Below are 24,024 nucleotides of genomic sequence, written 5' to 3'. Positions count from 1 at the left end.
TCAGTTGCAAAATAGAAACAAATATATTTATAAAAAGAGACCACTGATGATGTCCACAACCTCAACGTTCATAAAGATAAAAAATAATTTAGAAAAATGGATCAAATACTGTTTGGCATTTTTAGAGATGCCCATGTTTTTTTTTTTAAAGGTAAATCTTTTTACATTGAAAATTGTTTTGATATATATTCACATTTGTATCAATGTTCAAGGGATTTACAGTGCAGTGATTATGGATGGCTCCTTTTTTCTCTAATGTTCATTCACCGTTCAATTCAGTCAATTCCGAATGTTAATTGAAATTTCAAAATGATAAAGGACAAATTGGCTTTTTGTTTGGAATCCCATAGTCCCATAACAAAGTTTTTTTTTTAAGTGTTCCAATTCCAAGAAACGGTTGGTTGAATTGAGACTGAATGGGTTCCTCCCTGCTATGAGATGACTGGCATTTCTCACCTCCACACCTCAAATGTGTCATTGCCATGGGAAGGGTCAGTCAGTCACAAACTACAGTGGTAAGTTATGACTTTGTCTAGCGCAAAAAAAACTAGATCCCCTGACATCAATACCAAATCTCCCACAGAAAAAAAAATTGTCCATGACACTTAGAAGCAAAAAAGCCTTCACTGGTTGCAATATATATATATATATATATTGTTTTTCTTTTTCCCTGTTCCTCCACTTCAAGTTGCTTAACAAATGTCTCTCTTTGCGTTAGAAGCAAAATCAGTTTCCATAACAGACTGGTAAATGTTCATACATTATCCATGAAGATTTGACACACAGTTATGTTCCCTTTGTTCATCCCCGGAAAATACAGAACAAGAATGCAATCTACATTAGTGACCTGTTTCACAAACCCAGATTAAGACCACTGTACAACTAACTGGCATATAATCCAGATTACTGGCTATTTGGTTTCATTGAGATCATTTTTTGTGACAGCATTTTAGGAAATCACTTTTTTTTATCCATCAATAGAATCAGCCAGTTCTCTGCATTCATTTGACCTGGGTAAGGAACACAGGACCAGTGAGGATCTTTAGAATGGAGAAGGTAAGTAAATAAAAAATCTCAATTAAATTTAAGGCTTTTGTTCATGTGATGAAGAGGCAGAAGCACGATCAAAACATACACACAAACGCAAATGCTCCTTCTATCTATATGAACCTCCTCCCCTCTCTTTACAGGCAAACACATACACACAGAGACACGCAACCAAACACACACAAACACACACACACACACACACAGAGACACGCACGCAAACGCGCACACACGTTCTCACTCTCTCAGCCCAGGATGTCCAGGTAGACGGGGGAAGCCTTGGCCAGGTTCTGCAGCAGGCTGTGGATCTCCTTGATGCTGAGCCTCATGTAGGGCTCCCTCTGCCAGCAGCCCAGCATCAGGTCGTACACCTCCTTGGGACAGGTGCGCGGACGCTGCAGGACACGCCCCTGCGTGATGCACTCGATCACCTGCGAGGAGGCAGAGGCAGGTCACATGATCAGGAAGAGAGGGTTAGGCTCCCCCCCACCCCCCACCCCCCCCCCCCACCCCCCCCCACCCCCCCCCCCCACCCCCCCCCCACCCCCCGGGGGTCCTGCGATCTGATCGTGTGACGACTTGCTGCGTAAGACAAACCTTTGGCCCTGCACTATGAAAGCAAGCCTGCAATCGAATAACCAACCGAGCAACCAACCGGTAATTCAATCAAACCCATTCATAATGCTGAACCAAACGAGAACGTGAGTGGTCCAGAGCAGCTGTTGCTGATGCTGACCTCGTTGTTGGAGAGCTGGTACCAGGGCTGCTTGCCGTAGGTGAAGATCTCCCACAGCACCACCCCCAGGCTCCACACGTCACTCTCTGTGGTGAAGCGGCGGTACATGATGCTCTCCGGGGGCATCCAGCGAATCGGCAGCATCGTGTGGCCTCCCACCTGGACACACACATCATACACAGCACGTCTACATATATGTTTACATGTATACACACACACCATATACACGACAATATACGAACACTTCTATCCAGAGGGACCTGGTACAGTAACAGTCATGAGGGAGGCCTGGGTGGATTACTAGAGCCTCTCAGAGTGCCAATCGAGGATCAGTTTAGACTTTTCCGTCAGCGTGGATGAGTTGAGAGGGGCAGCGAGGCACCTTGTCTCAGATCAGCCCTGCTACTCTGAGTCAGAGCTGAGTACATCAGTAACCCATACCACCATGGAGACTGCTGGGCCCTAGGGCCTGGCTAGACACTGCAGTCACAGCCAAAAATAGGTCCTGTCACCAGCCACTGTCACTCCATGAGTGTGCCTAGTTCAAACCCTCACTGTGGCAAAAGACCAGAGATCAAATCGCAGAATTGGATTCACTCACGTTGCAAAGGGAGAGATACTGCTGACTTTGCTGGTCAGTTTAATATCACATAATTGGCTTAGTGCACCATATCATTTCATGTTTGTCTGCACTCAAATTCATTATTCACTGCCCTTCAGATCCATATGGTTGATAGTGTGTGTGTGTGTAAATAGGGCCTGTTCACATGGTATGTAGATCTGGGAGCTCAGTTTTACTCGTGTTCGTTATTGATTTTCTACAGAATAGCAAGCAGTAGAGGGCAGTGTGGGCCTCAGGGACTCTGGGACAGAAAGGGAGTAAAGAGAGAGAGAGAGAGAGAGAGAGAGAGAGAGAGAGAGAGAGAGAGAGAGAGAGAGAGAGAGAGAGAGAGAGAGAGAGAGAGAGAGAGAGAGAGAGAGAGAGAGAGAGAGAGAGAGAGAGAGAGAGAGAGAGAGAGAGAGAGAGGGGGGGAGACAGGAAGAGAGAGATAGTGACAGACAAGAGCAAGAGAAACAGAAAAAACAAATAAAGAGGAAGATGGTGAGAGAGGAGAGGGGAAAAGGAAGACTGAGAGAAAGAGAGAGCAAAACAAAACGCCAGAAGAAAAAAAGGAGACAGAGAGAGATCCCCCCATGCAGACTGACCCTGTAGTAGTCCGTGCTGTAGACGTCCCGGGACATGCCAAAGTCGCCGATCTTCACCAGCAGGTTCTCCCCCACCAGGCAGTTGCGTGTGGCCAGGTCTCTGTGGACGAAGTGCTGGGAGGCCAGGTACACCATGCCTGCCGCGATCTGCTGGGCGATGTGCAGCATCTGGGACTGGGTCAGCTCCACCATGAGGCTGTGCTGGCCATCAGCCATCAGAACTGCGTCCGGACCGTGGGACCTGGGGGGGGGTACATCAGACAAAACACAGGTATATACATTCATATAGCTGTGGGAAGGCTGAGCGGTTAGGAAATCGGGCTATTAATCAGAAGGTTGTCGGTTCGATTCCTGGCTGTGCAAAAATGATGTTGTGTCCTTGGGCAAGGCACTTCACCCTACTTGCCTCGGGGGAATGTCCCTGTACTTAAGGTAAGTCGCTCTGGATAAGAGCTAAATGTATACATGAAACACAAATTGATATGCATCTACCTATGAAACACATATTTCTATATGCTACTGCAGTGCCCGTGCCTGTGATGCCCCATGCCTGTGATGTAGGTTGATTCAGTGTTGACCTAATGACAAGTGACAAGCAGTGTGTGTGGACCGCGCTGTTTTATACCGAGTCAGCATACACACACACATACAAACACACACAGGAAAGAAAGCATAGAATGGAGACAGACTCCGCCCCCACCCTGAGCTCCACTCCTGCAGACGTTCTGTTGAGTTCAACCTTCGAACCCCAATCTTCCTGGTTAGTGAGGTCATGTGACTCGGGGCTCTCCTGGGCGTGAGACATACAAAAGAGGGACGACATGCGCGACCCCCCACGTGAGACCGGGAGTCTGTACCTGAGGAACTTGTTGAGGTCCCCGTGCTTCATATACTCAAACACCATGATGAGCGGGTCGCTCTCCACGCACACGCCGTAGAAGGTGACGATGTGCTCGTGCTGCAGGTTGGTGAGGAGCTCCGCCTCGCGGTGGAAGTCGGCTCTCCCGCTCTCGCTGGCCTCCTTGAGCGTCTGAGGAGTAGGGACAGGAGCACGGGCGCACGCACACACACACACACACATTCACACTCACACACACATTCACACACACATACACACACATTCACACACACACAAACATAGGAATATTAAAACACACACGCGCATTAGATACAATTTCACGGTCTACATTTTTCATAGGATGACTCCTTTTATGTATGTTTGCACAGCATGCTGGGCTGGGTGTACCTTGACAGCCACTAGGATCTTCTCTTGGCCCGGAATAAGGTTGTAACACTCTGCCAGGAAGACCTTCCCAAACGCCCCCTCCCCCAGCTCTCTCTTCAGCACAATGTTGTGTCTCTTGATGTGCTGAACAACTGTGAATACACACAGAGGCCACGTTATGACCAAGCTTCGGAAATACTGTAGGCAAACTCGGTGAACACTTTACCTTGAAGGTAATGTCAAGCGGTCCAGCAGCAAACATTCACATAGTTCACGTCATCTTTACCACAAAACCACAAATATTACATTTCATAAGCGACCAGGCTATACATTGTACTGAGTCAGCCTGTTAAACACTAGAAACAGCAGATAAGAGCAAGCAACACCAGGACTTAATCAATGGCTTCCAACACCACTATGTACACAACAACTATTTGCTGGCAACAGTTTTCCCAGTAAATCTTCTTAACTCTCTGGCGCATCCCATAATAACCAGCTCATTGTTGTCTATTCGTCCAGGCAGCAGAGGTCACCCCCCCCCCCCTCCAACCACTCCCAAAGTCATCACCGCGGCAACGGCGGCAGAAAGGAAGTTCACTAGAGAATGGACATCCTGTCCAGTCGCATCCCCTGAATGGATTTATCAGAAAAGCACTAGGGTTACCGGACTGCCGAGCAGCAGACCAGCGCCATGGTAACCTACACGTGTCCGATTTCAGCATGCTGCCGGAGTTGCGGAAGTATTGGGGGTTCTCGATCACTGGAATCTTGGTCATTCCGATGATCACGGCGTCCGGGCCCATCTCTGAGGAGGACGGGGTGTTGTTGCCATTGGAGACGTGATGGAGCGGGCTGGCGGAGTCGTCGTCGTTGCTGATAACTGAAGACGAGCCTGTGTGTGTGTGTGTGTGTGGGGGGGGGGCAGGTTAGTGAAGGTGAGGCGAGGCAGTGCTGGGGGGGGGGGTTGTGGTGGGAGTCTCAAGACATGGATAAAGCCAGTCAATTGGCGTCTTACCCTTCATGCCGAACTTGGAGTTTCGTCCGTATTTCAGAATGATCACCATCAGAACACATCCAGTCAGGGCCACACCAGCAATCCCCACCACAACGTACACCTGAGGGGAACCCCCAGTTCAGAACACAATCAGATCAGAATGTCACAGTCATTTCAGAATATCAGAATCAGATCATCATATCAGAATCACAAGTTACAGTTCTATCGAAACAGCACATTTACACATGCACAGAAAGCCAATATTAATAACAAGCTGTGACCCGTGATCGATCACTCACTGATCTATTGATCACTTACAGCAACACTCTCATCCACAGGGGGCAGAGGGGTTTCTGGGAAAAGAGAAGACAAGCCAGTCAGACTCCACGGACACTTTGACCGTGATCAGTTTGGAAACGTCTTTTCTATCTGTACTAGATGAGTTTACATAGCACTGGGATGCTGTTGCCATAGATGATGCAGTATAATATGAGTTGAACTTTAAAGGGTGTGTGTGTGTAGGGTAAAGGACCAATTCAAATAGGTCGGTCGAGAATTCATCTTTTCAGTCAAAGATATTCTATTTTGTGTGCACAGACACGTTCTTTTGTGTGTACACTTGATTGTAAATGTTGTTTATATTTGGGGTCGATCCACCATGGGTGAGTGCATTACTGTGGCCACATATTGTTTTCCCCTCATCTCTCTACTACAACAATTTGTTGTTATAAAACTGTGGTGATGTTACACAATGTTCAGTTTAGTTAAATACTTACATTGTTCATATGCTAAAAATGCTATTGAGCTCGCTTGCTAGGGTACCTGTCACAGCCTGTCTGCGGGTTCTTGGGAGAGTGCTTTCAACAGAGAGCTGTGGCCGTGCAAAGGGCTGACAGGTGTGACTCTTCACACAGGACAAATAAATGGCCAGGCAAACCTCGAGTTGTGGCAGCGTTCTTTTGAAGTGCAACACAGAATGAACCACGCTACATCTACATGTGGACTCATAGAGTAGAGTTACTGTCGGATTCTTAGGGCACCACAGGTTCAAGGACAGCGAGCATTGCGCAACACTGAAGACACCGGAACAAAGTTCAAAGTTGAAAGAACCTACCGGTGGTGTCTGAGACGGAGCAGGATGACAGGAAACAGACCACAGGAAGGGCAACGGAGGTGTAGCGCAAGGAACAAACAAGATCAATCTTTCATCATTGCTGGTAATCATTAACTGACTTGAGGCTGTGTTCTCTGGAAGTCTAATGTCCAACATGTCCTTGTGTTTGTAAAATGGGTCAGGTTGAGACATTCAGGGACATTTAGAAGTATGCTTTCTTAAATCTTCTTATTGCTTTAAGATCATTGAAGGCATACTTACAATAGTAGACTGGCTCTTCTGGAAAACAGAAAAAAAAGAGATTTGTTAGGATCCAAATCAAATGTGCAACACAATGCAACCAGGACTCATCCACATAAAGTCAATCCTACAAGAAATGTGTGTGCGCGTGTGTGCGCGCGTGTACGCGCGTGACACCTGAATGTCCGATGTCCGGCGCTCCGATAAAGTGCGCGTGGACCCGCTTGCTGTCCTCCCCAAACTTGTTCTTGGCCACCAAGGTGTACCAGCCGTTGTGGATGTGCGTGGGGTTGGCCAGCTGCAGGCAGCCGTGGTACTCGCTCTCCGTGGACTCGTGGATCTCTGTGTGGATGTAGTCCTGCTCCTCCAGGGCCTCGTCCTCGTGATACCACTGCAGCTGGGGCGTGGGGTTCCCCGTCACGCTGAAGGGGATGCACCAGTGGTGGTCCCTCTCGGGCTTCATCAGCTGCTGGATGGTGGGGCCGACTGACGTGGCGACAGGAGAGGAACAGTGGTCACCGGGTCACCGGGAGGAACAGGGGGAGGGGGGAGGAGGGAGGATAGGTTGGAGGGGGGTGGGGGGGGGGGGAGACAAGAGAAGGGAGAGCATGAGGAGGAAAAGATGGAGAAGGGGAGGAGGTGGGAGAGGAAGTGGAGGTGGGAGAGGAGGTGGGAGGAGGAAGTGGAGGAGGAAGGGCAGTGTTTGGAGAGTTGAAGGGGGTGTTAACCGGAGGAAGAGTACGGCAGGGTGGGGGGAGCTTCACAGGAGGAAGAGTGTGATAACGTCATAGGAAACACGGAGCTGCGTCAGACTGCTGGGTAAACCATGGCACAACAAATCAAGGTTGGATGCACTGGTAATAGCCGTATAAGCATGCAGTTTCTAACTGGTTCATGCATTGAGAGAAGCTTTAGTAAAACAGGGGTACTGAGCACACTTGGGTCAAATTGACTATAGATCGAGGTGCTATTCAATCTCAGACCCATTTATTCTTTAGGAACGACTTCATTGGTTAAACTGAACGGAAGTAAATCGAGTGCACCCCAAGCGAGTGTCTGTATTTGACTGAACCCGGGTGTGACCGGGAGCCGGCGCAGCAGAGCCGGGCGGTGCTTACAGAGGATGTTGAGCTGCAGCATGGCCTCGGTCTGGCCCACCATATTCTCAGCACTGCAGATGATCTCCCTGCCGTTGTCGTCTGGAGACAGACCAGACAGGAGGAGGCTGCTCTTCAACTCCAGAGCATCAATCTGGGGGGGGGGGGGACAGGATGTTGGTGTGTTACCGGTTCAGCATGACACAGCCTGTACGCCATCAGTGGATTGGACGTCCTGGCCAGGCGTACGTGACCTTGTGTTGTCCATACAGGAAACCCCCCTCCTCTCACCTCGTAGCTGGTGGAGAACATGTCGAAGTTCCACACGATCTCAGGGGAAGGGGAGCCTGACACGCTGCACACCACCGTGACATCAGTCCCCTCCTCCTGGGTCACGATGGTGGGAGTCACCTCGGCTTTAGGAGGCTCTGTCGGACATCAAAACAGACTCGTGAGACCTACAACACTAAGAGCATTTGTTAAGTAACACAAAACCATAAAAGCTTTACTGAGACAATTGGAGAGTTTTTCATGAAATGTAAAGCCCTAATAGTTCCAGTTAACTCCCCCCCACTCTCTCTCTCTCTCTCTCTCTCTCTCTCTCTCTCTCTCTCTCTCTCTCTCTCTCTCTCTCTCTCTCTCTCTCTCTCTCTCTCTCTCTCTCTCTCTCTCTCTCTCTCTCTCTCTCTTCTCTTTCTTTCTCTCTCTATCTCTCTCTCTCTCCCTCTCTTTCTCTCTCTCTCTCTCTCCCTCTCTCTCTCTCTCTCTCTTTCTCTCTCTCACTCCCTCTCTCTCTATCTCTCTCTCTCTCCCTCTCTCTCTCTCTCTCTCTCTCTCTCCCTCTCTCTCTCACTCTTTCTCTCTCTCTATCTCTCTCTCTCCCTCTCTCTCTCTCTCTCTCTCTCTCACTCTCTCTCTCTCTCTCTCTCTCTCTCTCTCTCTCTCTCTCTCTCTCTCTCTCTCTCTCTCAGGCTGTCTTTGTGTAGCTGTGCTGGATACATGTGGACCCACAGTCCCACCTACCACAGTCAGGGGGGGTGAGCTTGGTGAAGGCTTTCCTCTCTCCTCTGTCATCCAGGCATTTCAGCTCCTGAATCTCCATGTCGTCTTGGAGCCTTAATTTGATCCACATGTTCTCGCACACACAGTCCAGAGGGTTTCCGGACAGGAGGAGCCTTGAGGACAGAGACAGAGCGTCAACACAGGCATTTTCAACATGCGTGCGCACACACGTGCACGCTGACACACACGCACACACACATGCTCAAATACATACAGGAACACATTACCTTTTCGTCTCATGTCTATCTTTCTCTTTATTTCTCACACTCACACACTCTCCTACTTTACAAATGTCTGAATTTCAAAACAAACAAAAAAGCCCTTCATCCCCCACACTGTCAACATCATAGTAATCAATTACATGCTTTGGGACTAATACTTACACATATGAGACGTTTAGGTTCTGGAATGTTCTCCAAGACAACGTGGAAAAGTTGTTGTCTCTCAGATTGCTGAGTCAAATGATTACAAAATTATTTTTAGTTCAAAACAATTACTATAACTTATATACCAGAAACAGAGTTTGTTTGCCTTTTGGGACCTTTATTAGATGCATTTGCACAAACCAGATTAGTCAATAAACCGATACAGCCAGGAATACATGAGGGACAATGTCTAAGACTACTCACACATATTGAAGTCTTGTGTTGTTGAAAAAGGCCAACGATGATATAGAAGTCAGTCTAGTGTTTGTCACCGTCCTGTGGAAAGGAGAAGGCGGCTATTTCACTGTTCAATGCGTGCATTCAAAGAGTTTTAGCTTGACATAAACATTTATCAAATGAAAAGCACAGTCTTCTTGTAGAGATTGAAAGTGATACTCACAGATTTCGGAGATTTACATAATTCTTCAAACTGTTGTCGTTGATCTCAAACAATCTGCTCTGATTGGTAATGTATCTGGGAACACAAGTTCAGTCCGCAGACTATAATCAAAGGTGTAATCTTCAATGATTTTACAAAATTATCTTCCCAAACACTGTTCTCTCGATGGTGTCGTTTATTTTGATACAGGTTCCCGATGGGAGGATAAGGACCACGGACCAGCTGCCACACTAAAGTGTTCTTCCTAACCTCAGGCCCTGACAGACTAAATCAGTTTACACAGACACTTTATTTCTGGGACATACATGGTGGACATGCTGTCTATAGCGTGTTAAATATATCCTAACAAAGCAGCAGGAGTACTGAAATAACATCCTCTAGGCTATACATTTAACACTTAGGAGTTGACAGAGATGGAAGAAATCAAATGTACATTCAGACTGCTCTGAGGTGTAAAACTAGACATTGTTTCAGGCTTCCAGTCTTACACGGGTCTGTGTATGCAAGCTCACTGGAACATCTGGTATTTAATAAGCTCTATGTAAACCTTGGAGATTTTACAAGCTCGTCTTCCCATTGTATGGCAGTCTATTCGTGATGTCAGATATGGACAATAAGGCGGCAATGGCATGTCAAATCCAGCTCAAACGCTCTTATGATGTAATGTACGCAGAATCTGTGGGAATTGGTAATACTTGCTTTGATGTTGACGCTAAATATAAATGTGTTTCGGTTAATCTGACATTTTGGCGTCGTGTGTTTTCTTTCGTGGCCCCTGCATTTGGCACCCACACAGCCCCTCACCACTCCGTTACGAGGCCTGGTAGGAGACTGATCATCCGAATGTAACCAACAACGTACACACCTAATACGCACGCACGCACGCACACAAACACACACACACACACACACACTCGCGCGCACATACACACTCTATACCCTATAGGCAAATATGATTTGGTCAATACAGATTTCTATATCTATAGATGGATTATTGCCCATGTGTTTAATATTAAACGAGATATGATAGATTGACAGACTGTAGTACTGCATGTGAGACAGCCTTGGTTTGGGATGAGAGCTTTATTTGTTTTTTAATTTATACATTTTAGCAATCAGCTATGTTTAGCCTATATTTTTCCAAACAAATATTGGGTATTATGTAATTGACCTGTTCCTTGTATTCGTTTGTAAGCCCTGTCGTACACTTACATGTCGGTGATGTTTTCCATGTCATCTAACGTGAGGACGGGGAAGTCCTCGATCCCAGGATCAGGATTAACACAAACAATCCTTGTCGTGCTGCATGTGCAGGATGCAGGGCAGGCATAGGTACAACTCCAGAGCCCCATCAAAACCAAAACGATTCCCAAACAAGCCATCCCATAAAGCCGTCCGTTGGAGTCCATCGCAGGTCCAATGATATCCCACGGTATAGCTAACAAAACTGGATCAATTTGAACTATTGGTAGACTAATTTCTGAACTGAACTACCGTGAACAACACTAAGCTACCGTTAATCACGAATGCGCAAAGCCCACGGTTTAATATCAAGATGCCATGGAATGGCCTTCCCCTGTCTCGGTCTCCGCAGAATTGGTATCACACTACTGCATATCGATGCCGTGAAACAAGGTGTCAAGTGCTCCGTCCTAGCACTGTCTCGCCGAGTCTCCTTCAGGGGCAGAACGCGGCTGTCTTTCCGTAATAACGTATAGGTCCCAATTATTTGTGGGGGAAACGACAGTAGGCTACCGGAGATTCTTCATATGCAGTATAAGAGAGAAAAATAATAAAGAACGCACGGAGGAGTCAGAATGCGTGGTGATGTAGCGACAGAGTGCGTGTGCGAGGAGGCAGGGTACCTGCATTCGCCTATTGATTATCGCTGTGAACGAGCGCATCTTCGCCAGCCATCGCTGAAATTGCGTTTATAAGAGATGGTTCAGATGATCACGGTAGTTTAGAGTATATATTAGTAACAGTTTAGTAGTGACCAATCACAGAATTTGAACGACTGTGCTTGTGCAAAAACATTAAAAGGTGATGATGCTAAAATTGCCTATATGTCTGGCCAAGCCTAAATTAGCGTTTCGTTATTGACCATTCTAAGTCACGGTATCTGTGTTATTTAGGCTACAATCACACAAGTCACAGTTCTTTAGTTTTTTATGACATTGTAACCCGGTTTATTCAGCATACCGACGTTGTACTGAAGCGTGTTTTCAACCTCCGCTCGGTGGACAGCCGTGACGTGCGGTTTGACGCACAAGGCGGGCTGCATGCCTGAAAAATAATTACTAAACAAAATATGTATGGGAGCTTCAAATAGGTCTTCAGTTCCAATTAAAGATAGAGAAACATATGGAGCTATAACTTTTTTTTTTTGTAACGACGCAAAATTAAAAGACGCAAAAGATAGGCTAAGAGAATGTATTGAATGTGTCATGTTCAGATAAAAGACAAGCTCACGATGGACATATAGGGTACTAACAGACACTTCTCATAAGGGTCTTGAAAATTCCCAACACTACAGTTTTCACGTTGTCCTACAGTTCACATCATCACCATTAAAATACATTTCCAAAGCTACAATCTTCCCATTGTTTACAGTTCACACCATCCCCATTATGAAGGCTAAGTCTAAAATGTATCTGGGTATACGGGTCATCCTTGTTAATCATAGCGTATTGTGTGAGAAATACATCGTTGTATTCCTGAGAATACAACTTTATCAAGTTCATTTTTCTATTGTATTACAACGTAGAATGTGGAACCTGTACAACTTAGAATGTGGATATGGAATGTTTACCAGTGGGGCTCTGGTCGGTCACTACGGGTGGTCTGCCGGTGAACTGGAGGAAACAATTACCTATGGGCTTGTATGTATGGTTACATAGGCCTATATGAAAGGAATGACAAGTGTCTGTTCTGATAAAAAGTTATATGATTTGAAGCCCTTTTCCTAAACTTCTCACCCTGGATGGCTTTAGTGGCTTTAGTGTCACCATGGAGACTTGGAGCTTTCCAAATAGCAATGTCGGGTGTCGCTATGGATGCATATGAAAATGGTGAAAATGTGTAAGCAGAGAATCATCAAGTAGGGAATTATAGCGATCTCCATGGTAACCACAGACTATAAGAGAAGGATGAGAGCTCTTTATTTTTCTCGTAAGGGCTGTCTCTTTGAGGGAACAGGGCACGCAGGAGCACATCTATCAGGGATGTTACCGGAAAAGATGATAATAGTTATTAATAAGTTATTGTTGTTTCATGAATTAGAGGGCTGTGGATAAATACTTGAATTACACTGTGTTTAGGCTACTCAAAAATCAAAGAGACCCTGTTTGAACTAAAATTACGGGGTGAGGGGGGCAACTAGAAAGGACGAATGGTTAGATGGAGTAGGCTAGGCGGGGGAGGGGCTCTACATAGTGTGCTGAAGGAATGTTTCAGGAATTGTATAGCCTATTAGGCTTCGGCCTACTTATATAATTCGTCGATATAGCATTTGCAACTTGTTGACTTTGCAAACTTATAGCCAAACCAAAGTTCAAGAGTTCCAACAGGCCCTGGGCTAGGCTAACACTTTACTGTCTGCTAGGCCTAGGAACGTGTCTTTGTAGCCTAGCCTAGAGAAAAGTTAGATTTAAATACGGCAACAGTGATGCACGTTTTCCCTAAATAAAGCTTAAAAACATCTGCTGACATGCACTATGCCCTGATTATTACGTTGCTTACTGAGAGCCTTTGATTTATTTGAAATCATGCAAAAATGTAGGCCTAGTTGTCTAACATTGTGTCGTAAGCCTTCACGTGGGTCAAGTTAACTACAAAATGTAGCCTTTAATTTCTAAATGTTGGCGCAGAAGGTCTGTAGCTTATAGGCCTACATGAGGAGTGAGTTTAACCAATCCACATCGGTTAGGGCTACATAAAGACAAGTTGTGCAGAAACTATTAAACTACCCTATACGCTTTGCACGGTGTCACTTCAAGTTAAACTCACATCAGCATTCTCTATGCATTTCTGTATGACATTCAGAGGCTATAGGCCTAATAACACGCGTGGAAAGACGTGTAAATGCGAGGATGTGGGGAGTCCCGCCCAGACTTCCAGCAGTGGCTGTTGGATGATTGGTAACTCTGGGGTTTGTGTCTGTCAGCTAATTTGCCGACCTCTAACATTTCTTTTAGAGGGGTATTGGTTTTGAATGGCAGCTTGACTATCCAGTACTTCAAACATACGATTTGGTATCAAATGCGTCCTACCAATCAGTGAAGGGAGACTATAGCCAATTGTCTTCTGTTGTCATCAGGTTGGTTGTGAATAATTCTAGCCGAAAATTTGTGGTAGCGTAAGCGGTTTGGCTGCAGGTTTGTCTGTTTATTTACTGGCAAAGTTCGCCATTTTTTTCGCTATAGTATTCAATGGCTCGTGTCTGTCACTGAGTTTATTTGATACAAATTGGTAAAAGTAGATTAGCTAAATCGCTATCTGCGTAAACCGAGACACGCCTCGTTATTGCTAGCCCAACCAGCTAAGTAGCCTATGTCGGTTCAGACTATTTCCTGGAACCGTAACCGCTCCTAAAAGCGTAATGTATAAAACGCTAAAGAATTAAACAATCTGAACTTTCTAAACTAGGTCAACAGAAAATCAGAGTTTGGTAGTATGGTATGGTGTCAGAATTGATGTTAGCGTTAATGTAGCTTAGCTACTGCAGCGAGTTAGCTTCGTAAGTAAACCAAGTAACGTTATGGCCTAGCTATTATGTTTATTATTATTGATGTATATACATGTCTGTGTTGGAGATGCATTTCAAAGAGATACGTCACATGCGTTACACTTACATTGGTCTAAGATCACTTCGAATCACAAATATTTTTTGCATTGGGCTATTCCTCTGCCGTTCTATTTCGGCACGAGGTTCCACAGCACTGTTCATTTTCAGCAAATACACTCAGCCAAAGTTTTGCTTGCTATCTTGTTTTTTCTTTTCAACCTGGATCAATTCGCAATCACCACATACCTGTAAATTATAGTTTTCTAGGTACATTGCTAGAAAGCAAGCGGATGTTGAATCTAGCTAGCCAGTTAGCTATTGCTTAGAAACGAAAAATAATAATGGATTCACACTGGCATGTCGAAATGGCAGGGCAGCAGTCTTGCTGGCAAGTTTAGCCCCCTCGCAGCAGAACATCTATCTAGATTCTAGTAGGTTTTAATACGGCTTGACTTAAGTGTTGGGTAGCAAGACGCAGGAAATGAAGTTATGCCAAATTGAGACAAAGTAAAGTTGTGAATTGGAATAAACATTTAGCAACAACAGCTTAACAGTCATTATTGTTGTCACCCCCACAGGAGACCCAAGTAGAGGAGCCTGTTCGCATCTCACTGCTGTTGCCAAGACAATGGAGACAGAAATTGAGCAGCAGGAAGAAGAGACCACGTTCAGCAACACTGACACAAACGGTGAGAGAGACGGCTAATGTTGGACATGTCTATACCAACTTCTCCAGCTCTCCCTAAACCCTATTCCCTGGTCCTGTGTGCACTGATGCAGACATGACAGAACGGGACAGGTTTTTGCTGTGTTGTTACATTGGCGTCAAGCAGCAATGGTGCCATACAAGGCTTGTTTACACCTGTAATATCCTTGTTTCTTTCTCTGTAAACTAAATGGAAGGGAATCATTTGAGGCTCTGTTACATGATTGGTGATAGTTTACCTTGGTGAAGAGACCGTTCGACCACTTGAAACTTAATTACAAAAATGGATAAGTCCAAGCGGCCTGGCCTAATTGTACAGATTCAATATGTCCCTAAAGCTGGCACAGTGCAGTCCTCCCATTTTTTTCTTTTTCCTTTTCTTGTGCATGTCATTGCTGGTCTGTGAGTTGTGCTGCCCAGTTTTAATCCAGGAAGGGTACTGGGCGGGGGGAGGGGCTTCATGCTGGGATGCACCCGGGTCTCTGGCTGAAGATTGGGTTGGGCTGGGGGATGACATATTGCACCAGGCTGGTCCTGGCAGGAAAACAAACACCCCTCGATCTGAGAGTATGAAGAATGTTCCAGCAAGATCACCAAACTTCTATTCAACTTGTTGACATGGCGTTGAGGTTTCATTCGACGTCAACCTCAAACCGCCTCCTCACATTTTGAGAGGTGTTTGTACTGGCCTAAATCGGCAAATGTCCGTAGTACGCCTCTGGCTTAAAGCCTGACTTCCCAGGTGCGTATGTGTCCTTCAGGTAAGCGCCCAGCAGAGGATATGGACGAGGAGCAGGCCTTCAAGCGCTCTCGCAACACAGACGAGCTGGTGGAGCTGCGTGTTCTGCTGCAGAGCAAAGTAGGACCATCCGGTCTCCTGGCATTCACACGCACACAACCTGCTGCCTGCCTAACCCCCCCCCCCCCCCCCCCCATATCACCACTGACTCCAAACATGCATTTGGATTGGTCCTCAGAATGCGGGCGCCGTGATCGGAAAAGGCGGCAAGAACATCAAAGCCCTGCGGACCGACGTGAGTACCCAGACGCCTGAGTCGCCGTGTGGCAGCAGCAGACATGGCTGTTGAACTCCGTGTATGAAAATGAAGCGAGCCCAGCGTTTTCATGGCCACTTTCACAACCCACCAGCTAGACCTGCCTTTCCCCCCCCCTCTCTCGTCTACTGAAAATAAAAACATCGATTTGACCCCCCCCCCCCCCCCATTTCCAATAAAAGCCCTGTCATGCCCAGTCATCCTCTAATCGCCCATCTAAAGTCCCAGACTCTTATCAATCATCTGATTGTGATGTTTGACTCGATTAGTCAAATGGTGCATGCTTGTGAAAAGGGGGCAGGACTTGATTAATTGACGGATGATCCAGCCTACAGGTTGGCTCATGTTGACAGACATGGTTTGGTTTAATTTGACCAGATTCAGGGGGTTGTGGATGGGAGGGGATTATGCCTCGCACATGGCTCTGATCAAAACAGAACTTCAGAATCTCCTCCAGGAGTTTGATTCCCATTGACCGTCCGTTTGCAGCCCCGAAGCTGGTACTGGACTGTACAACAGTGACCTCACCAAACCCATTTACAGGTGTCTGGAAGCCTGAGTGGACCTATAGTCTGTTTAGGCCTGCTGCCATGCAGACAGACAAAACGTTTGTCTTTGCCAGAGCTGGATCCTGACCCAAACAGCCCAGCTCTTACTTGTAAAAGGGGAAAAAAAGAGAGAAAAAATGATGGAAAACAAAAGCAAAATAGTGATGGAGTTTAGCGTGTAATTCAATTAAAATGTATTCCTTCTCCCCCTCTTCCCTCTCCTTTACTTTATTATTTTCGGCCACCTTCCTCCGTTGCCCATGTACTGGATCGACTTGCCCCTCCTGCGTTGGCCCAACCTCCGCCCCTGATCGCCCGCCCACCTGACACCCCGGTTGGCCCCGCCCATAAACGTGCCCCTCCCTAAATGGGCACCTAACTTGTGATTGAATGCCCCTGCCCAATGCCAACCTCCACCACCACCACCACCACCACCACCACCACCACGGCCCATGCAGTACAATGCCAGTGTATCAGTCCCTGACAGCAGTGGCCCAGAGCGGTATGTCCCACCAGTTATTGCCTCACTGCCTGACTAGAACAGAGAACACATGTCTTATGATAACCTGCCTTCTGTTTCATTTGAACATTTTTATACATGATAGTATATACCCCCCCCCCCCCCCCAACCCCTCCCACCCCACCCCCTCTTCTCTGAGAGACGTGTACTGTTCCATTTGAGTTTCCTGTCCTCTCCCTACCCCCCCCCCCCCCACCCCACCCCCCAACCCCCTTTAAGTATTTCCATTTAATTTGGAAAACAAATGTGTGGTGTTGATTTGATGGAGAACAGGACATTTCCACTTTAGAACAGAGCCACTGTCACGGCTTCTGGATGTCTTCCCTTGCTGTGGTCTAATTCAATCGTGTCTCTTTCATTTGTAATATTTATATTTTTGTATGTGGAACGTAGATCAAATATATCTTTCTCGCTCTGTCCTTGTGGCCCACCTCGCTCCCCCCTGCCCCCTCCCCTGCCCCCACCCACCCCTGTTCTCGACATCACTGTTCATGAACATGAGAGAGCGTTCCGGCCCGAGGCCCTCGCTCCCTCTTTCACTCATAACTGTTCTCTTTTTGTCCTTTTTACTGTTTTGGTTCTTCTCTCTGTGGCTGCACCTTTCAGTCCAGACCCCCCCCCCCCCCCATCTCCACACTCGTTTTTCCTCTTCCACCTATAATACCCTTTTGGCCCCCCTTTGCCCCCCCTGACCCTGCCACTCTCCTGCTTACTTTAATTTACTGTCTTTACCCCCCCCCCCCCCCCCGTCACCATCAGGTGTGCCCGTGGTACAATTGTGATTGCAAGTTTATTCATTCATTCATTCATTCCCCCCCCCACCCTGAATTGCTGGTGGTGGGATGGTTGAAGAACGCTCCTTCTCTCTTCTCCCTGATTGTGAGTGTGTGGCCGTCTAGTGTGCCTCACGTCAGCAGCCTGAGCCCCCCCCCCCCAGCCCCTACCATACCCCCGCCCCCCGCCCCACCCATAACCCCCCCCCCCCCCCCCCTCCAGCCCCCCCCCCCCCAACCCTTCCAAAGCTGCCAATTTCTCAGGCCTCTCTGTCTTTCTCTGTTGAATGTGAGGTCAGATTATGAGTGCATGTCAGTTGCTCATATTTCAATTTCGTTTTTTGGGGAAAATCTAAGCTACGTGCAGTATATTACAGCACTTATTCCCCCCCTCCCCCTTTTTTATTTTACTTTTCCTTTTTTACAATCGTTTTTTTCCTTTTGTATGCCCCCCCCCCCCCTTACTCTCTTTGTACTCTTGTGCTGGTTCTGCTATTCCACCTGGGTTGTTTGTTCTTCAAAGTAAGAGCCGATGTTTCCTACTCCCTTGTCCTCCTTCCTCTGTTGTTCTCCAATCTCCTCTGGCCATGATGGTGCCCCCCTCAGGATCCTGAGCGTCAGTGCAGACATCGAGACCATTGGGGAGATTCTTCTGAAGATCATCCCCACTCTGGAGGAGGTGAGCCACTCTCTAACCCCCCCCCCCCTACACATCCGATTGCTCTGTAGCTTCTAAGCCCCCATAGCCTCCCAGTTAAAGGCCGTATTGACCTGACTGAACCAGTCCTCTGTTCTCCCCTAGTACCAGCATTACAACGGGATTGATTTTGACTGCGAGCTGCGCCTGCTGATCCATCAGAGCTTGGCTGGGGGCATCATAGGAGTGAAGGGGGCCAAGATTAAAGAGCTAAGAGAGGTAGGCCGGACGTGTGTCGCTCAGTAAAACGCAAGTTGGCCCAATGGGCTGTGATGCTCCACCGGGGTCGTCTCTGTCTGTCTGTCTGTCTGTCTGTCTGTCTGTCTGTCTGTCTGTCTGTCTGTCTGTCTGTCTGTCTGTCTGTCTGTCTGTCTCTGATGGCACCGGTTCTGTTCCTCGAATTCATCGCGGAAATTCTTGGGTTTTTCTGGAACGCCCCGCTGTAGTCTGTTGTCTTGTCTCCTTGGTGTCGTAGAACACCCAGACTACCATCAAGCTGTTCCAGGAGTGCTGTCCTCACTCCACCGATCGCGTTGTCCTGGTTGGGGGTAAACCGGACCGCGTGGTCGAGTGCATCAAAGTAATCCTGGAGCTTGTGTCAGAGGTGAGGTCGAGCACAAACGCACCTCGGCGATGGTGCCAACATACACAATGGGATTAAAACTTGCGGAAGAGAAGGATTAGCTTACATCTTGACACGTTTAGACAAGAAAAGATTTTGAGTTTTGTTTAATGTATTTGATGAAACTGGAGGAATTAAATCTCAGTCTCGCGAGCATTGCAAAAATAGATTCCACAATAATGGAGTGATATCAATTTAGTTTGTTTGGTATAATGACTATGCAGCTGATCTAAAGGAAGTAACCTGCCAACCTCCGATTAGGCTCCCATCAAAGGTCGCGCCCAGCCCTACGACCCCAACTTCTACGACGAGACGTACGACTACGGAGGCTTCACCATGATGTTCGAGGAGCGGGGCCGGAGGCCCATAGGGGGGTTCCCAATGCGCGGCCGGGGGGGCTTCGAGCGCATGCCCCCAGGAAGGGGGGGGCGACCCATGCCCCCTTCCAGGAGGGACTACGATGACATCAGCCCCCGCCGGGGCCCACCCCCACCCCCACTGAGCAGAGGTGTCAGGGGGGGCAGCAGGGCGCGCAACCTGCCCCTCCCCCCCACCCCCCCCAAGAGGAGGGTGAGGAGCATTTGCCCTGTATTTGTACATAAACAAATGTTATCATTCAGACTAGGTCAGCAGTCCCTTCTGCTTGGGGTCAGTGTGTACGTTTGTTGCTTGTTCTTTCTATGTCCTAGATCCTTTCTCCTCTCAAGACCATTTTGTGACATTTTAGACTTTAGACTTTGTGGCTTTATGGACCCAGCACGATTCCATGTAAGCAAACCAGTCCCTCTGTCACCTAGCTGTGACTCACCGCCACTGTCCTGTCTTGTATTCCCAGAGGTGACCGCTTTTCCCACCAGAGTTACCACGGCAGCATGGACGACAGACCAAAGTGAGTCCCCTGCTTCCGTGTTCTCAATCCACAGTTCCTCATTTACTGGAGTTATTGAACAGAATGGGATTGTTTCCGGAACGGTCCTTGCCATTTAAAATGTTAAAAATTCAGCTTTAATCTTTCAAAACTATAGCATAAAATACTAAATGGATGCTCTAAAACGAGCTACCCATTGTTAAATGTACATAAAGAAACTGTTACTTCTTCCAACAGGTTCTTTCTATGTTTCTGATAGTCAACGGTCTAATACTTAATCTCTAGCATTTACCAAATGCATCCAAAATAGGTTTTCTAGCACGCAACTTGTACACCTGTTCTAGAGCTGTGTCTGTGTGCATGCCTGCACCATCTTTCAAAAATGAACCTTCTCATCTCCCATCTCCTCACAGTGACAGAAGAGGAAGACCAGGAGACCGCTATGATAGCATGGTGAGTGACCTGTAGTGTGTGTGTGTGTGTGTGTGTACCAGTTTGTTTTTCTGACATAGTGAAGACGCAGCGCTTTGGACACTGTGGCTCTTTTCACTGAGCAATCACACACACACATGTGCGCACACACACGCACACATTGGTTAGGCCTGTTGTTGCCAGGCAACAGATGTCTCCTTGGTTACCAAGGAGCAGCTGAGTGCGTAGTCTAAAGCCGTGCTAACAAATGAACTTGAGGTGAGACCAGACCAGGCCCTGGCTCTATTCAGGTGTTTCTGGAAAGAAACACTGTCCTTTTATAAATGTATCAACATTTCACTGTTGAAAATGGGAATTACGGGGTCAGGTTCCCATAACATCAGTAGTGTTTGTGTTTTTATTTATTTTTTTACTACAAAAAATTTGTTTTTTGCCTCAATATCTTGTCTAAAAGATTTTTGTGTGTTCTCTCTATGACTGGTTGCGCTGATATCTAGAGTGCTGGTGGATATGGTGAGTCTCCTAACCTTGTTCAATCACAAGCTGTTAGAATGGGGCCTAGTCCCTTATCCCTCCTTCCCCTCTTTCACCCTACCCTACCCTGCCTCCCCCAAGATCTGCCCACTCCCTCTTTCCTGCCACCTGTCTATCTTTCTGTCCTGCCACCTTTCTATCTCCCTGTCCTGCCACCTGTCTATCTGTGCTGCCACCTGTCTATCTATCTGTGCTGCCACCTGTCTATCTATCTGTGCTGCCACCTGTCTATCTATCTGTGCTGCCACCTGTCTATCTCCCTGTCCTGCCACCTGTCTATCTCTCTGTGCTGCCACCTGTCTATCTCCCTGTCCTGCCACCTGTCTATCTCTCTGTGCTGCCACCTGTCTATCTCTCTGTGCTGCCACCTGTCTATCTCCCTGTCCTACCACCTGTCTATCTCCCTGTCCTACCACCTGTCTATCTCCCTGTCCTGCCACCTGTCTATCTATCTGTCCTGCCACCAGTCTATCTCTTCCTGTAGTCTGTCAGTCACATTGTGATGTATCTTTTAATTCTCTGTCTCTTTATCCCCCTCCATCTTTTCAAAGACAACAATTCCTCGTGGGAGCCTTTTCCATCGGGTGAGTGGGGAGGGTTCAGCTTTTGTATCACTGGCTCATTTCTTGCTTTCATGTTTTGTTTCATGTGGTGAGACGGCGCTCTTTCCAGAGAATCCACAAAGTGAGTCTTACGAACGCTGTGTCTCTCTATCCCTCTTCCTCCCTCCCCCTCCTCCCCAGGTGGACGAGGCTCCTACAGTGACATTGGGGGTCCCGTCATCACGACACAAGTGACCATCCCCAAAGATGTGAGTCCCCCACCTGCTCCACCTCCCAGTCCTTCACAGTCCTTCCCAGTCCAGGCTCTCTCCGCATGATGGAATCACTTTGTGGGAATAAATAAAGTTGAGTTTATTGAATTGAATACATACTTGCCTCAACTCCCCCCCCCCCACCCTTCCCATCCCATAGCTAGCCGGGTCGATCATCGGTAAGGGCGGCCAGCGGATCAAGCAGATACGCCATGAGTCGGGAGCCTCCATCAAGATCGACGAGCCCCTGGAAGGCTCTGAGGACCGCATCATCACCATCACAGGAACACAGGACCAGATACAGAACGCCCAATACCTTCTGCAGAACAGGCACGTGATGTCACATCCTGTCAACCAGCTGACCTGGTGATTTAGATTCGGGGGAAACTTGATTGATTTTTGGCCCGTTTAAATACGGGATGGCTTTAATTACGTTAAAAATGACATGGAACATTGGAAATGTGATCCTACAGTTCCTGAAGTTTTATATAATTTCATCAGTACAGTTTAAAAAAAAAAGTTTTCTAACCATTTGTAAACATTTAGTGAAAAGAAATTGCTTCAATTTCTTGGGGGGGGGGGGGGTTAACATGTTCCAAAACATTTTAAACCTGGCAGGGGTTAGTGTTGGAGAGGGTTATGGTTGGAGAGGGTTATGGTTGGAGAGGGTTATGGTTAGAGAGGGTTATGGTTAGAGAGGGTTATGGTTAGAGAGGGTTATGGTTAGAGAGGGTTATGGTTAGAGAGGGTTATGGTTAGAGAGGTGCTGGTTTCTTGGACAGGAGTGGTTTCTCTCACTGGGCTGTGTTCCTGTGTTCCAGTGTGAAGCAGTACTCTGGTCGCTTCTTCTAGAGGAGGAGGAGGAGGAGGAGGAGGAGGAATAACGCCAAACTGCCATGCCTATGTTCCTCGCCATCAGATCAGAGCCAACATTCCTCTGCTTTGGGTAGATGGACCCCCCCCCCCCACACACACATAAAGCCCCCTACATCTACGCCCTGCCACCCAAATCATTATCTAACACAGCCAATTTTAATTAGAGGAACTTAAGGACAACCAATAATTTCTGTAACAAACTTTTAAAAACATATGACTAATCAGTGGTTCCCTGTTTTGACGCTGCTTTTTTTCTGGATTCTCGTACTGTTCAATAGGTAGATGTAAACTCATCTGTGTATGTTGAGTCATAGCCCCCCAACCTCCCCCCTCCCCTCAGTACAGCATGCAGAATGTAATCTTGTTTTGTAAGGAACATTTTAGGATTTGTTTATATATATATATAAATTGGAGGATTTCTTTTTGCATTTATTTTTCCCACTGAAGGAATAGGGGCTGTATAAAGATATGTAAATATACAGTGATCATTTCATTTAGAATGAATATGTTTGCTACGGTCACTTGGGACCTTATTTTGTCAACTGACAGAGCCAACTAAGCTTTGTTGATTTAATTTGATTGATTTTCTTCTCATTTCGACCTGTTTCCAACTCTTAACAAGCCACTTAACGAGCATGGACTTGCTTACTGTAGGGGTTCAAACATAATCATTTACATTTCGGATCCAATTAGTCTCTAGGTTTTTTTTTTTTTTTTTTACTTTTTTTTTTTTACACTGGTTTAAGCCTTTTTACATTTTAGATTGGATCTTTCTCGACGGGGTTGACTCTGTAAAGGGTGCAGGGTTTCTGTCATTTAGAAGTGGCATGTCCTTCTGAGTTCATCTCTACATCGCCCCCTCTCTGTGATGTGTGTTTGTAGTATCTGCTGCAACTCGGATGAAATAAAATCTGTGCCACCTTTTACTACCCATGTCTGTTATTTCCTGACACGTGACGTCTTCTGGTGTCTGAGGTTCACTTATCTGGGTTGGGATTGTCTTGTACTTATTCTCAACTGGCTGGAGCGTCATTTTAGTTAACAGACAAATTAGATGGTTATTGAAATGATTAAAATCTATTGTACATATTGTCTCCCCAATATATTAATGACTTGTGCGAAGTGTGTAAAAAGTTCAGATAATCATACAGAATTCAGATGCATCATTGTCACATCGTGTGCTACAATCATGCACCATCGTCATCAACTCCGCAGTCATCAACAGTTTTTAATTTAAACACCGCGTC

The 24,024-nt window shown here is 46.8% G+C and overlaps 2 protein-coding genes across 2 annotated transcripts; one reads left to right on the top strand and one right to left on the bottom strand.

The window, feature by feature from the left end:
• ntrk2b (neurotrophic tyrosine kinase, receptor, type 2b) lies at positions 1-11,015 on the bottom strand. The gene is made up of 18 exons (XM_084687502.1): positions 10,759-11,015; positions 9,547-9,621; positions 9,351-9,422; positions 9,105-9,173; positions 8,683-8,834; positions 7,951-8,087; positions 7,681-7,813; positions 6,740-7,048; positions 6,584-6,601; positions 6,323-6,331; positions 5,527-5,561; positions 5,230-5,329; positions 4,918-5,106; positions 4,236-4,366; positions 3,847-4,019; positions 2,990-3,230; positions 1,784-1,942; positions 1-1,478 (listed from the first exon to the last, which is right to left on the bottom strand). The coding sequence occupies exons 1-18, from the start codon at positions 10,953-10,955 to the stop codon at positions 1,293-1,295; spliced, it is 2,385 nt and encodes a 794-aa protein (XP_084543628.1). The 5' UTR covers positions 10,956-11,015; the 3' UTR covers positions 1-1,292.
• A 2,648-nt stretch (positions 11,016-13,663) lies between these two features.
• Positions 13,664-23,706, top strand: hnrpkl (heterogeneous nuclear ribonucleoprotein K, like). The gene is given in 17 exon segments (XM_084686673.1): positions 13,664-13,685; positions 14,911-15,021; positions 15,800-15,897; positions 16,016-16,072; positions 17,100-17,143; positions 18,541-18,613; positions 18,737-18,850; positions 19,107-19,235; positions 19,515-19,798; positions 19,800-19,823; positions 20,089-20,142; positions 20,535-20,574; positions 21,051-21,066; positions 21,639-21,671; positions 21,831-21,898; positions 22,062-22,231; positions 22,723-23,706. Coding segments are annotated over 17 exon segments (1,353 nt in total). The 5' UTR covers positions 13,664-13,678; the 3' UTR covers positions 22,754-23,706.
• The last annotated feature ends 318 nt before the right edge of the window (positions 23,707-24,024 follow it).

Source organism: Hypomesus nipponensis, chromosome 22 (genome assembly GCF_054491055.1).
Source record: "Hypomesus nipponensis isolate SF chromosome 22, ASM5449105v1, whole genome shotgun sequence".
NCBI lineage: Eukaryota > Metazoa > Chordata > Actinopteri > Osmeriformes > Osmeridae > Hypomesus > Hypomesus nipponensis.
Note: the sequence above shows the minus strand (reverse complement) of the source record. Positions and strands in the feature narration are given on the sequence as shown.